The sequence below is a fragment of the Oreochromis niloticus genome, linkage group LG6 (genome assembly GCF_001858045.2).
Source record: "Oreochromis niloticus isolate F11D_XX linkage group LG6, O_niloticus_UMD_NMBU, whole genome shotgun sequence".
Lineage (NCBI taxonomy): Eukaryota > Metazoa > Chordata > Actinopteri > Cichliformes > Cichlidae > Oreochromis > Oreochromis niloticus.
Genome location: NC_031971.2, coordinates 21,953,126 through 21,966,337, shown reverse-complemented (window position 1 = coordinate 21,966,337; position 13,212 = coordinate 21,953,126). Strand labels below are relative to the sequence as shown.

The window sequence follows — 13,212 nt, the reverse complement described above, 5'->3', positions numbered from 1 at the left end:
TGTGTGAATTAAGGAAAATGCCTCTTTAACATAACCTGTGAAGAAATCGACAGCCAAGACTAACCAGGTTGGATAAAATATCTCGAACGTCTCTCACCAAAAGTTGCTGCCTTCTCCTTCCTTCAGATGGCAGGTTCCACCGTTCTGGCACGGGTTACTGATACAGGCGTGAATGGGTTCATCACAGTTTTGGCCCTGCGTGCACAACACAAACACACATATGTTCAGTGCTCTCAAACAACAACAGCTTCTTAAAATTTCCCCCTATTGCATCAGTTGACTTTGAAAGTGTTGTCTCTTATCCCTACACTCCTTCACAGATGTATTCATCTGGCTCACGCAGGAATAAGGTCTTTCTACGTGTCTGCATGTGTAAGTTTGTACTCTGCATGAGTTTTGAAAGATAAGAAGTGTTGTATTCACTTGTTCCTGTCTCATGGGTGTGTGTGTGTGTTTTTTGTACCAGTGAGTGATTATAAAAGATGCTATGAAAGGGCAGGTGAATATGATTCCTTTTGCTTTCTTTGCTGTGTGTACCTTAAATCCATAAGGGCAGGTGCAGCGGTAGTAGTGCACAGGGTCATTGGCACATGTGCCGTCGTTCTTGCAGGGGTTGGACAGGCAGGGATGACACTTAGCCTGGATATTTATATCCACTGGGCCTATATGGTGCACCAATCCACACAAATAAAACATACACAGGAGAGATGATTAACAATGCATAAAATTTGGCACTCTGGAGAGTAGGAACACTCAGAGTGACTAGCTTTGCACACTGTACATTATTAGGCAGCTGCAAAAGCTTCAAATGTCAACTTTTTCTGCAGGAGACAAAGATGGTGGTTTTTACCCTGCATTCTATATAAACTTACTGGTCACTTTATTAGATACACCTGTTTAATTACTTGTCAGGGCAAATATCTAATCAGCCAATCATTTGCAACTCAATCCAGGGGCACAGACACAGTCAAGATGACCTGCTCGAGTTCAAATCAAGCATCAGAATGGAGAGAAAGGTGATTTAAGTGACATTGAATGTGACATAGAAGTTGTGAATACTTCAGTCTTTCCCAAACAGCCATTTCTATGGTTTACAAAGGATAGAACGAAAAAGAGAAAAGATTCAGTGAGCCGACGCTCTCTGGACAAATACGCCTTGTTGATGCCTGAGATCAGAAGAGAATGGCCAGACTGCTTCAAGCTGATAGGAAGGCAGCAGTAACTCAAATAACCTCTCAAATAGCATCTCTGAATGCACAGCATGCCGAACCTTGAAGAAAATGGACTACAGCAGCAGAAGACCACACCAGGAGCCAGGTTTATGGTAGGGTCAGAATTTAGTGTAAATGGCATGAAAAGATGGATCCATCCTTCCTTGTATCAGTAATCCAGGCTGGTGGTGGAGGATATTTTCTTGGCACACTTTGGTGTTTAAAAGTATCTTTTCAGGAAATAGCCTACCTGAGTACTGTTGATGACCATGCCTATTCCTTTATGACCACAGTGTATCCATCTTCTGATGGCTGCTTCCATCAGGATAACGCCTGTCACAAAGCTCAACTAATCTCAAACTGGTTTCTTGGATTTGACAATGAGCTCACTGCACTTAAATGGCCTTCACGGTCTCCAAATCTCAATCCAGCAGAGCACATCTGGGTGAAATGGAAGATTCTCATCACGGATGTGCACCCAACAAATCTGCAGCAACTGTGTGACGCTATCATGTCAATATGGAGCAAAATCTCAGAGGAATGTTTCCAGCACGTTTGTTGAATCTGTGCCACGAAGAAATAAGGCACTTCTGAAGGTAAAAGGGGGTCCAACTGTGCACTAGCAAGGTGTATCTAAGAAAGCGTCTGGTTACTTTTACTATGTTGTTTAGTATAATCATGGGGAGGTTTCACTTGCTCATATATTACAAGTATTGCTTGAGAAAGATGACATTTCTTTGCAGAACCATATCATGTACAGAAAACACAAGAACACAGTGCTGGTCAGAACATGAGGGTTGAAAAGGAGGCGGAGTGGTTCTGACTGAACAGAGAGGAAAACTGGGACAGGACTGTCTCAAACTGGAGAATCTGGGATTGAGTAGAAAATACTGTTATAAGATACTTTACCTGGCACCAGAAAACCACAAGGCCCGGGGACTTCTACAGTGCGTCAGTCAGATTAGGTCAAAAATAGATTTCAGTCTTGTGTTCAAAGTTAAGTGATAGAATAAGGTTTCAAGATTAACAGTAGCATTTTTCAAGCATCAAGAATCTCAAGGAAATGTATAAAGTTAGTATATACATGTTAATATTAACATTAATGTTTTTGCCCAGTGAAAACAATATCACAGTAACTGTAATATATACATAGTGCTGTTTTGATTTTGGCAACTTGTGGTCTCTTTTGGGAGTCCTCCTCAAGTGTATGTATGTTTGTTAGCACAAGACCAGACACTGATTTAACCGTATTGTGTCGTTTCTTTGTCTAGCTCCTGGAAAGCATTGCATTGCTGCACTACAATATGTCCATTTACCTGTACAAGTGAACTTCTTGGAGGGTGTGGTCAGTAGAAGTTTGTCCGTCATGTCGCCGGGCCCGGCACAGCGAGCAATGCCAGGCTCCTTATACCCGCTCTTCACCCAGTCTGACAGCCACTGCATGTGACAGTCACAGTACAGAGGGTTGGCGCCCAGAGCCCTGCCGGCCGATTGGACAAAAAGTGAGACAGCAGAAGAAATAACTGGGAGCATTTGAATCATGGTGGTAACAGTGTCACTGGTGGGATTTCTCAAAGTTTCAACTTATTTCCGTGTTAAAGACCATGAAGCTTTTGGGAGTGGCAGTGTTTGGTTTCTCACTCTGATCCACCCTTTCCTTGTCACGTCTGGTTTCAAAAACCCAAGCTGGTGACAACCACAACCCTCAACTGCAAAACCAAAGGGCGACGTCATGGTGGCTACACCATATTTTATATAAAGCCTTGGGTTATATTGTATTAGAACAGTTTCCTGTAGTCTCCAGTCTGTTACAAGCACTCTCCATGGTGCTGATCCTTGTGAGCGCCTCACGTAGACTCAGACATTCCCACCAGCAGGTAACTCACCAGGCGTCTCCACCCTGTATGACCGCTGTGCTTTTTCTGCAGCCTGTTTAGTTTTTTTGACACTGCACTTAAAAATGGGAGCAAAACTGAGTACTCGCACTCTTCCTCTGTATGTCTTTCTCTTTTGTTCATTTGAGCCATGAGATCGCTGTCGAGGCCACACTCAAAGAAAACAACAGTAAAATAAAGTAAAGCAGAACAAAACTTCATTGAATTACATCAGATTGTTTTTTTTTTCAACAACATATTTCTGCTTCATGGACTTCTCGTTAGAATATATAATCATGACTCTCTGAATTTTTCAGCTTCTGCTCTGGGCGTCCTCGTCACAGTGGGAGTGGGCTTTTTATGTTTTGCATTAAATTATTTTAGCAGATTTCCCTAAAAATTCATTAACTACCAGGGGGGAAAAATCCCTGGTAATTTGCCCCAAATTACAACACGGTGCATTTTATTCTTCTTATAACTACTATTTACTAGAAGTGGTTAGTATAGTGGTTCACATATTTGTCTAACAAGCAATAGATCCACCGTTTGGGAGGTGACACAAATACAAATGATAAAAGGAAACCACACAAAATTAAAGCGAACAATCTTCCCAGTGCTAGAAAGGACCTCCAGTCGACATTCATAGAGGTCACTGGGCAGATGGCCGGGTAACATCCTGTCTGATGACGCGTCACAACTTTAATTATGAGTTTTGTTCTGTTTGTGTTTTTCAGCTCCCTGCAGTTACTGGACAGATATTTCATGATGATTATGTATTTCTTTGATTTGTTATTTTATAGGGAAAAAAAGGGCAGATTTTTCCAACACACAGCGACACATGACCTGTGATGTTTCTGTGTTTGCGTGTTACTCACAGGTGGGAAAGCGACGACAGGTCTTTGAAGGCTCCTTCTGGTATCAGTGATATGTCATTACCGTGAAGAGACCTAAGAAAAAGTGATTGAAACAGGATGATTCGACTGGATGATTACTTCAGCACTAATCTGACTCTCTGGGACATTTCCCCAGGATCAGAAAGTTCAGATACTCACAACAAACGGAGAGATTTAAGTCCGTCGAACGCCCTCTCTGGTATGCATCGCAGCCGGTTGTAGCTCAGAATTCTTTGCAAACAGAATTAACATTTTAGCGCGGACACATGGCAGATTTTTCTTCCCAAGAAATCTTTGCATGCAGCAAGACAATTCAGAGCACAATCCTACATCTGACTGAGATAAGCAGGCAAAGCAGCAAACATGAACAGTATAACACACTCATTCATATGCAGGTCTCACAAGGCAGTGATCTAGCACTCCGAGTGCGAGTTTTCTTCCTTTTTATGTGCATTTTGTTTCTTTTATTTACAGCAACTAAGAGACAAAACATTTATCACATTGGTGCGCAGACTATAAACCAGAGAAACTGCTCTCTGATGTATATATCATGTATTGTTTTCTCCAGTGCCTTCCACTCTTTTCCTGTTTATTTTTTCAAAATGATTCTTCATATATTATTAAAAATGAAGTGAAGCTGCGAGCTAGTTCAAGGCGGCATCTCCAGCTGCACTGGATCTTTGCTCTCCCTGCTGCCCTGAGTTGATGCCAGCTGTTAAGCGCCTCCGCCACTCCAACATCCATCTGTATATTTACTCATCGTTCCCCGGTTTTATATGTAATATATTTGTGGGGCAGGGTGTTGAGCTCTGAGCCAGACTCTAACTATAGTTTGTTGTTGTAATAAAGTAGCACTTTAAAACATACGTTGAAAGTGAATTTCTGGAGTAGTTTAGGTGAAGCCAGTATTTTTTGATATCGATGGTTATTTTGTGGCAATAAAGTCTTTCAGAGATTCCCCTGAGTCTCTTAGGACTGGCTAACAATCACATGCAGTCATGTCACCCTTTCTTGATTTCTGCTATAATTTTTTCTAGGCCTTCTTCTACTTGAGCATTTATGAGCTTCTCGTCCACACATAGACACAAATACGCCTAAATATACACACTCACACACACCGCAAAGGCAGATGTAAAGCCAGACTCACAGGGTAAGCAGCTCGGACATGTTACTGAGGCTGTGGTTGGACAACGTGCTGATCTGGTTGTTACTCAAATCACTGGAAAGGAAACAACAGATACATAAAACCCACACAAGGCAGCACTGTCCACACATGCGTGAACAAACCCACACGCGTGCACAGACTATATGGATTCTGTAATACTCCTCCTGTAGCCTAATGTACCCAGACTGTCACACCACATCAGGGCCAAACAAAGTCACAAAAATGATTCAACACAGAACAGAGTACAGTCTGTTAGTTGTGATTAAAAGCAAAGTGCAGGAAGCACAGACCAAATCACAATCCTTAAGTGTTTTCTTTTTGCTTTTTAAAAAAATGTGTGTTAACCGTACTAAACTCGGCAAAGTGGGAGTTAATTATCTGTGTGAAAGTATACAATATCTCTCCACTGAGGTGCTACGGGTGAGACTTACATGAGCGTTAAGTGTTTGTAATTGGAGAGCTCCACGGGAACTTGAGTGAAGTGATTTCCATCCAAATACCTGAGAGTCAGAAAGACAGCGAGGGAGACAGAGCGAGGGAACACGGGGGTGATATCGAGGAGGATTGGTAAACAAAGGGAGAAAATGAGAAGGGAGAAAATGAAGTGTTAACCATGTGGGAAATTCCTCATATCCAGTGTGAGCAGTCATTACAGCTGCAGCCATAATAAACACTGGAGTTTAATATCCCCACAGGCGTCTCTCGCTCAGACATACACACATTCACGGGTGAGATCCTATCTCTCACTTTGTGACAATGTGCTATTAATCCAGCATATTAATTAAGTCTTTGTTAATACTGGAAGAACCCTGTCCCCCAAAGGAGACACAGTAGAATGAATAAAAATACCACTAAAGCTGCGGTCTGATATTTAATTCAAGATTATAATATACTCTGATCATTAGGGATTTTTGTTGAGCAGGACTTTATGTACCAAGTGTGATCAGAAAGTTTCAGGACTGATTAAAATTAGGCTTCATGGCTGAATACTGGTGCAAGCTGGCAAGTGCCGCGGTTTTAAATGGACGACTCAGGATGTTCCAGTATAAATCTGTTTTAATAGTTATTGGAATGAATTCAACCACACAAACGTCAGAAGAATGAGGAGCATCCACCTGATTGTGCTCCTCACCTGATGCGCTGCTTTGGGGCTTAGAGACTGTGGACTTGTCAGCTAAAAAAAACACTCTTTGTGTCCAAGTCTCAGCTCAAGATCGTCTTAAATGATCTGCATCTATTATATGCAGATATGCATTTTTTGGCTGAAACAGAATTGAATGTTTACTCTGTGGAAGTGTGAGACCCGGTTTAAAATCCCAGGTATACAATCATAAATAGTCAGATCAGAAGCGGAAGTGATCCAGAGTTGTACAAAGACAATCATAATTAAATAAGTGATTGTTATCAGTGCACAGCTATACCAATCAGCATTATTATTACAACACAAATCTCTATAGATGACTTTCTGAGAAATAAAATTCTCTTTAAGTTCACAGTTCCTGTGTCTCTGTCTCTATAAGCATGTGTTTCTGTGCTTTTCCACCTTTCTGAATGAACATTTCAAGCTCCAGTGAGGTAAGGGATTGATTCAGATGCATAGCGTAATAAATCTGAGGTTTTCTGAAGTCAAAGAGGGACAGCTTCAACTTCCTCCATCCACACCAAGTTTGAGCTCTCTGTGGGCACTACTGAAATCCACTCTGACTCTGACCTCTGCTATGGCCTTACTTTTCTCAGGGACAGCCTCTGGGGTGTGAGAGGACAGCATTTCTTTGCCAGACTCACTCATTGTATCCTCCATTACACTGCTATTCTAGCTCTACATCTGCAGAGTCTCACTGCAGAGATAATTTATCAGGTGTCTCATGATATTGCATCAGACGACTGATGCAGACCTTGGACATACAGCCAAAGCTATAAAAAGCAATCTTTAGCCACAAGAAGAACAATGAGTGCTGAAGCAGGTGGTGTGGCCCCAAAGAGCACTGACCTTAACTGATCTTAGCATCACAGATTCAGTCTGGGATTAGCTACAGAGCACCAGTGCAGGACTGCACGCTGGCACGAACCACTGTTTAGATCAGATCCACTAAACGTTCCTGACCCTGGTGGATTAATTGTCTGTGTGAATGCTATTAAAAATGAAGCAAAGGATGCTCTGCTGGTTTGTGGACTCTTCAACTGCCAACCGTTGTTTAGTCTGTGGGTCACAGCTGGATATTCAGCTCTAATTGTAATGAGCGTTGGGTCAGTTTGACTCAGAGTGGAATGTTTGTTCTCTGAACAAGATGTAGAAGTGCAAGCAGTCAACAACTGAAATCAGTGATTGCTTTTGTCATTAGCAGGGAAACTGTTAAGGGACCAAACTAAAAGTAACGATTATCTCAAAGCCGTGGAAGTGGTCTGGACCTGATCTTAAATCATTTATGTTTCTTTATGTTTTCAGGCACATTTCATAGGGAACTTTATGATTGCAGCCTTTAAAACGGGGAGTTTGGTTAAGCTTTATACTAAAGGGTGTGTTTGTTATAAACTTACAGTTCGGTTGTCTCTTTGGGCAGGCCTCTGGGTAGCGTGGTGAGCCCCTTGTTGCTGCAGCGGACCACGGTGTCCAGACAGGAACACTCAGCTGGACACCTCAGCATCGGAGAGCAGCTGTTCTCATCATTACCTGATGGTAAAAGTGATTAAGGATAAAAAATGTAAGCTGTTTTAGAGAGACATGTAATATTATTATTATTTTCTCCATCTCACCATCTTCACAGGCAAAGTCCTGGACAGCTACATCCTGGATGGGGATCTCCTTCAGGAAGTAAGGACTCTGGCAGCGGGGGTTACCGGTGACGATGCGTTTCCTTCTCAACCAATCACCAAGCCAAGCCAGGTGACAGTTGCAGTTAAAAGGATTAGCCAGAAGGTTTCTGGAGAGTAGGAAAGTGAGGAGATGAGGGTGCTCAGCAGTATTATTATTGTTATTTTATTTTATTTTTTTGCATTTATATTTTGTCACATTTGTTGGTTGTATTGTTTACACTCACAGTGTGGACAGGGAGTGCAGCGTGTCGAAGGCTCCGGGGTTCATGGAGGTTATCTGGTTGTCATAGAGTGACAGCAGACGCACCGAACTCAACCCCACGAAGCTGCTGTTGCTCACACAGCTGATGCGGTTGCTCCTCAGCATGCTACCCACACACAGAAAAAAAGTGAATAAATTAACCTGTACTACAGTTAAGTATACAGTACACAGTATATAGTTAAGCGTGTACCCACAACATGTATATACAGCTATGTTTATACCCTAATGAGATAACACCTTATTTTCAGGTCTTTGCAGTAGTTAATAGGAATTAGCTAATAGCTAATAACTAAAAAACCCCCACATAATTCTTTATAAATTATATGTACATAACACTACATAAGTCTTAAAGCTCATAAACAGTAACACTTATTAACACTTTATAACTGTGTAGGAATGTCAATAAAAGCCTTGACCTTCCTCTAATTGTTTATGAGACCAGTGCAATTGCACGTTTTGAGTTTAAATTTATTGTTAGCATTTAGTGTTGCTTTATTAAGACTGATACTATTGACTCTATATTAAATAAATCTAATCTGCATTGGTTTTCTCGGGATCTTAGGGTCTTAATTATTACATATTAATTAACAGTTAACAGTGGTTTATTCCCTGACCCCTGAAAAAAAATGGCATGGGCCCTTGATTGTTGTCTAGGTAGATAAAATGTCAAATTATATGCATTAATAACCATCTTTACAGCCTTATATGGATCGTATTACCTGTTAACTGAAGCTCATTACATAAACCTAAATATGCAGTGTTACCTGGTGAATTATGCATGCTCATATTATTCTGTGTTTGACAGTGTCACAGTATGTGGGAACGTCTTTGGATATTGCTGGCATACTTAATGCATATGCATATGTGTGAGTTTGTGGGTGTGTGTGTACCCACAGTGTGCGGAGGCCACTGAGTCCCTTCAGTATGCGGTGGTGTATGTTCTCCAGTCTGTTGGAGGTCAGAATCAGCTCATTGACCCCTGAAGCTCCTTCAAACGTTCCCTCCTCTATGTCAGTGATACGGTTATTACTCAGGTTACTACACAGAGTGGGAAGCAGGAGGAAGGAAAGTAAGAGAGCAGCAAGAAAAGAGAGATGTAAAGAGGGGGTGGGAGGAGGGGGTGGGGGGTTACGTGTATAGAGAGAAACACACATAGTTCATTTTAATTTCTATATCCACATCTGTCGCAGTATTCCTCTGTGTGACCCGAGTGTGACTTCCTGACGTTACGTCCTTGTTACGTTAAAGACATGTCTGACTCACATCTTCCTCAGCTGAGGCAGCTTTTTGAAGATCCCCGTCGCCTCGAGCACACTGAATTCATTGTTGTTCAGACGCCTGAGAACAGAGCAAAGTAGAGGTGGTTAGAAACAAAGAGAAAGAGGCTGTGAGGTTTCTTCTATCCCACACATAGATGCACTTTGTAGCAGACAAACACAGCGTGACTCACAGCTCGGTGGTGTATTGAGGAATGTGATCAGGTATTTTGGTGAGCTTCTGGTTGGAGCAGTCGACGGTGGTGCCCTCGCAGCGACACTTTTCGGGACAGGCCAGGTCTGCGAAGCAGTCGCCTCCTAGCTTACTACGGTAATCCTCGTTACCTGGTCACAATCATAAGCGCAGTGTCATTAAATGCGCAAGAGTCAAACCCCAGCATTTACTGGCACCGGTCCTGATAGAAACACCAGCACAATAGCAGAATTTAGAGACACTGCTCAAGGGATGTGCTACTTTTTTATGTGTTTGTCATGGGAAATGAAAGCTGATTACAATCATTTGCAACAATCCCCATAAGCTTTGGCTCAAAATGCTGCATTGTGCATTGCAGCCTTAAAGGAATCAAAATAACAGGAAGCTACACAGACTGTGAAGATCAAGACAGACACACATGCACTCACACGAGAACAAAGATATTGGAGGTTTTCTGCCCTGTCAGATTACAAACAAGCTGAGATCTCACCAGAAAAATGCTCATGCACATACAGGTAGTCATCTATCATACTGTACAGACACTGAGGCTCTAACTCAAGCTCACACATGCACGCACACACACACTCTTGCAGGGAGTGACAGGAGTTTGCTGTCTCTTGCGCCATGCTGTAGGGTTTTGCAGGGCCGTTCCATGGTGCTTGAAAGAACCATGTTCCACGATAGGAACCTGGCAGTCACATGGTTAGATCAAGCACAAAGGAACAACCTGCTGACTGACTGCTCCTCCGCTGGAACACAGGGGTGGGAAGGACAGAGGAGACAGGAGGAGGAGGAAGAGGAAAGGGAAGAAATGAGCTGAGGGGAGAATGAACGTGAAAAGAGGCATAAGAGAGGAAGTGGAAGGAGAAAGGAGGAGAGAAGAACGAAGAAGCCACCTGATACTGGAAATGTGTAATTTGCAGTGAATAGAGAGGACAGAGAGGATCAATGATAAGAAGGAGGATATCAGAGAAGGTGTTCAAAAAGGGGCAGGAATAGAGGGAAAGGCTCGAGGAACATCTACAGACGTCTACATCACAGAAAGCAGAGCAGGAACAGGGCAGCTGTTACGGAGGAGTGGGAGGAGAGTTACAGCAGCACTGAATGCAAGAGAAGCCCTGACTTCTGGGTACTACACACACACACACACACACACACACACACACACACACACACACACACACACACACACACACTCAAACACACCCCATAGGTACATAAACAAGATAAAAATACATGAACCATTGTGCGCTAAAGTGTAAATTGTAATTATTATTCTCATCGCATCGTTGTTGATGGTGAACAACAAGACAAGAGGAGTCACAGAAGGGTCATTGCGGTTGAGGTCAAAGGTCAGATGCCGGTCAGGGACGAGAGGTGAGGGATTCAGAGCTGACGAAGAACCTTGTGTGTTTGTGTGTGTGTGGGGGGGGTTGTGTGTTACTTACAGCTGACATGGTGTACTCCTGAGTGTGTTAGAAAGGCAGTAGGAGAAAGAAGAAGGGATTTCACTCGTTTATTTGAACAGGAAGGGAAAAAGCTGATGAAAAACCGAGTGCTAATAAAAAAAGCTGCAATTTGTGCTGCAGTCCGTGTTCAGACCCCAGGCAGTGATTCATATAAAGGACTAATGACTCGTGAATAGCGAGAATCATGCTGCCGTGACGTGACACAGAACAGGTACATTTATCGAACACACGTCCTGGCCTCTTCTAGTCCAAGCACGGCGCGATTTAAACCTATTCAGGGGAGACTGCGAGGCAAAAAGCATACATACATAGATAAAAGAGCCTCATTTGCAACAAGAAAAAATGAGGTAGGATCCGAAATAAGACAACAGCGTAAATGCAAATGAGAGGATTTTAGGTGTATTGATCTTAGCCGCAATATCAAGGTTGGACCGCAGAATAAAACATGTTTATTCAACTTTTCAACCGAAAATGTTCTTAAATTATTCAGCTTTGCCCCGTATGTGGTATCTGGGCTTTGAAACCTCTGTCCCCCCGGTGAGCTACAGAGTTAATGACTGCAGTGAGTGCGTGCATACACACACACACAAACACACACACACGCTTGCGCGCACGCTCTCTCATGCAACACATTTCGTGGCCCCTCTGTGCGCTGCTGTGGTAATGACCGCCTTTAGCCCTGCTACTGATCTCATATGCATGTCTCATTTACATATTTCCCAGCACCCCTCTGAGCATGATGACTGTGTGACCTTTTGATGTTCTGCAGCGAAAAAAACAGACGCAGATGCTCACGGACACACGCTCATACATTAGCTGTCATTAGATGTGCTAAGAAGCAAGAAGGACTGGCATTAAATATAGTCTCTGTGCACCGGGGTACTTTCATTTAGCCAGACAGACAGAGCCCAGCTGACAGCGACCCAAGCTTGTTAATCCAACTGTTTTTCCTCCCTCGATCATCAAGGTTGCGTTAACCATCGAAAACCCAGTGCAAGGACAAGAGTGTGATTATCTGGTGTCTGGTTAGACGCGGTGCATCATAATGCATGACAGACCATTAGCAGAACATGTTTTGGCATTGAATAGGTGTAAGTCAGGGCAAGTCACTCAAAGCGTCGAGGATGTGCGAGTGTGAAGCATCAGCTGTGAGTGAGCAAACAGTGGTTTATAGATACACACACACACACACACACTCATGCTCATTGTACAATACCTGGGATGAAATACTGTTCTCTAGCTAATAGAGAGACAGAGAGAGTCAAAGTGAAAAACAGAAGAAAAAAAGGCTACACTAAAAGACAACCCACTCTGGCTGTGGTTTGGTATGAAACATGTGTGGAAAATCCCAGAAAACGCTAAAAACAACAGGGAGATGAGGTTAGTAGAAAGAGGCTGAGGGAAAATCCCAGCAGGAAGACACAGAATGAAAAGAGAGGAGAGGTCAGCTTGTCTTGTGTGTGCATGTAGGAGTGATCAGAAATGTAAAAAAAAGAAGAAAGAATTAGCCTCTACTATGTACCATATTTACACTAGCTATATTTGTGCAAGCTACTGTATGTGTGTAGATGCAGTGAAGTGTATGTGTGTACGTGTCTGTACCTGAGCAGCGGAACTTCTTGCTCTTGATTTGCCCGATTCGTTTGTTGGCGAGCCGTCGAGGGCTGGTGCAGCGGGCGCCGCTCGTCTCGATGGGATTGTCCTGCAGGTAGTCTGCCAGCCACTTCAGATGGCAGTCACAGATAAAGGGGTTTTGTGCCAAGTGACTGCACAGAGACACACAGAACATACAAAACACATTCAGGTAAGCTGACGTGCTGTGAGTATATTTTTCTGAGGCTGGCCATAATGGGAGCGTGTAATAGCACCACGTAGGTGAACGGCAGCTCAAAGACTGATACTGGAACAGTGTTTACAAAAACTTTTATTTTGTTCTTTAAATCAAAGGACCAGAACAAATATCTGATTTATTTCTCTTAAAAATGATCACAACTCAGAATGAATATGTATGTATATATATGAGGTGTGCGACTGCAAAGACTCTGTATATTTGT

General features: G+C 42.8%; 1 protein-coding gene across 1 annotated transcript in view; it reads right to left on the bottom strand.

The window, feature by feature from the left end:
* Window positions 1-13,212, bottom strand: part of slit2 (slit homolog 2 (Drosophila)) — a 98,872-nt gene that overhangs the window by 16,245 nt on the left and 69,415 nt on the right. Inside the window, 14 exon segments of the mRNA XM_025907993.1 lie at window positions 98-195; window positions 538-662; window positions 2,528-2,691; window positions 3,961-4,032; window positions 4,138-4,209; window positions 5,126-5,197; window positions 5,575-5,643; window positions 7,682-7,814; window positions 7,898-8,064; window positions 8,182-8,325; window positions 9,114-9,257; window positions 9,483-9,557; window positions 9,670-9,820; window positions 12,761-12,924. Of these exon segments, the coding sequence (XP_025763778.1) occupies window positions 98-195; window positions 538-662; window positions 2,528-2,691; window positions 3,961-4,032; window positions 4,138-4,209; window positions 5,126-5,197; window positions 5,575-5,643; window positions 7,682-7,814; window positions 7,898-8,064; window positions 8,182-8,325; window positions 9,114-9,257; window positions 9,483-9,557; window positions 9,670-9,820; window positions 12,761-12,924 (1,650 nt within the window).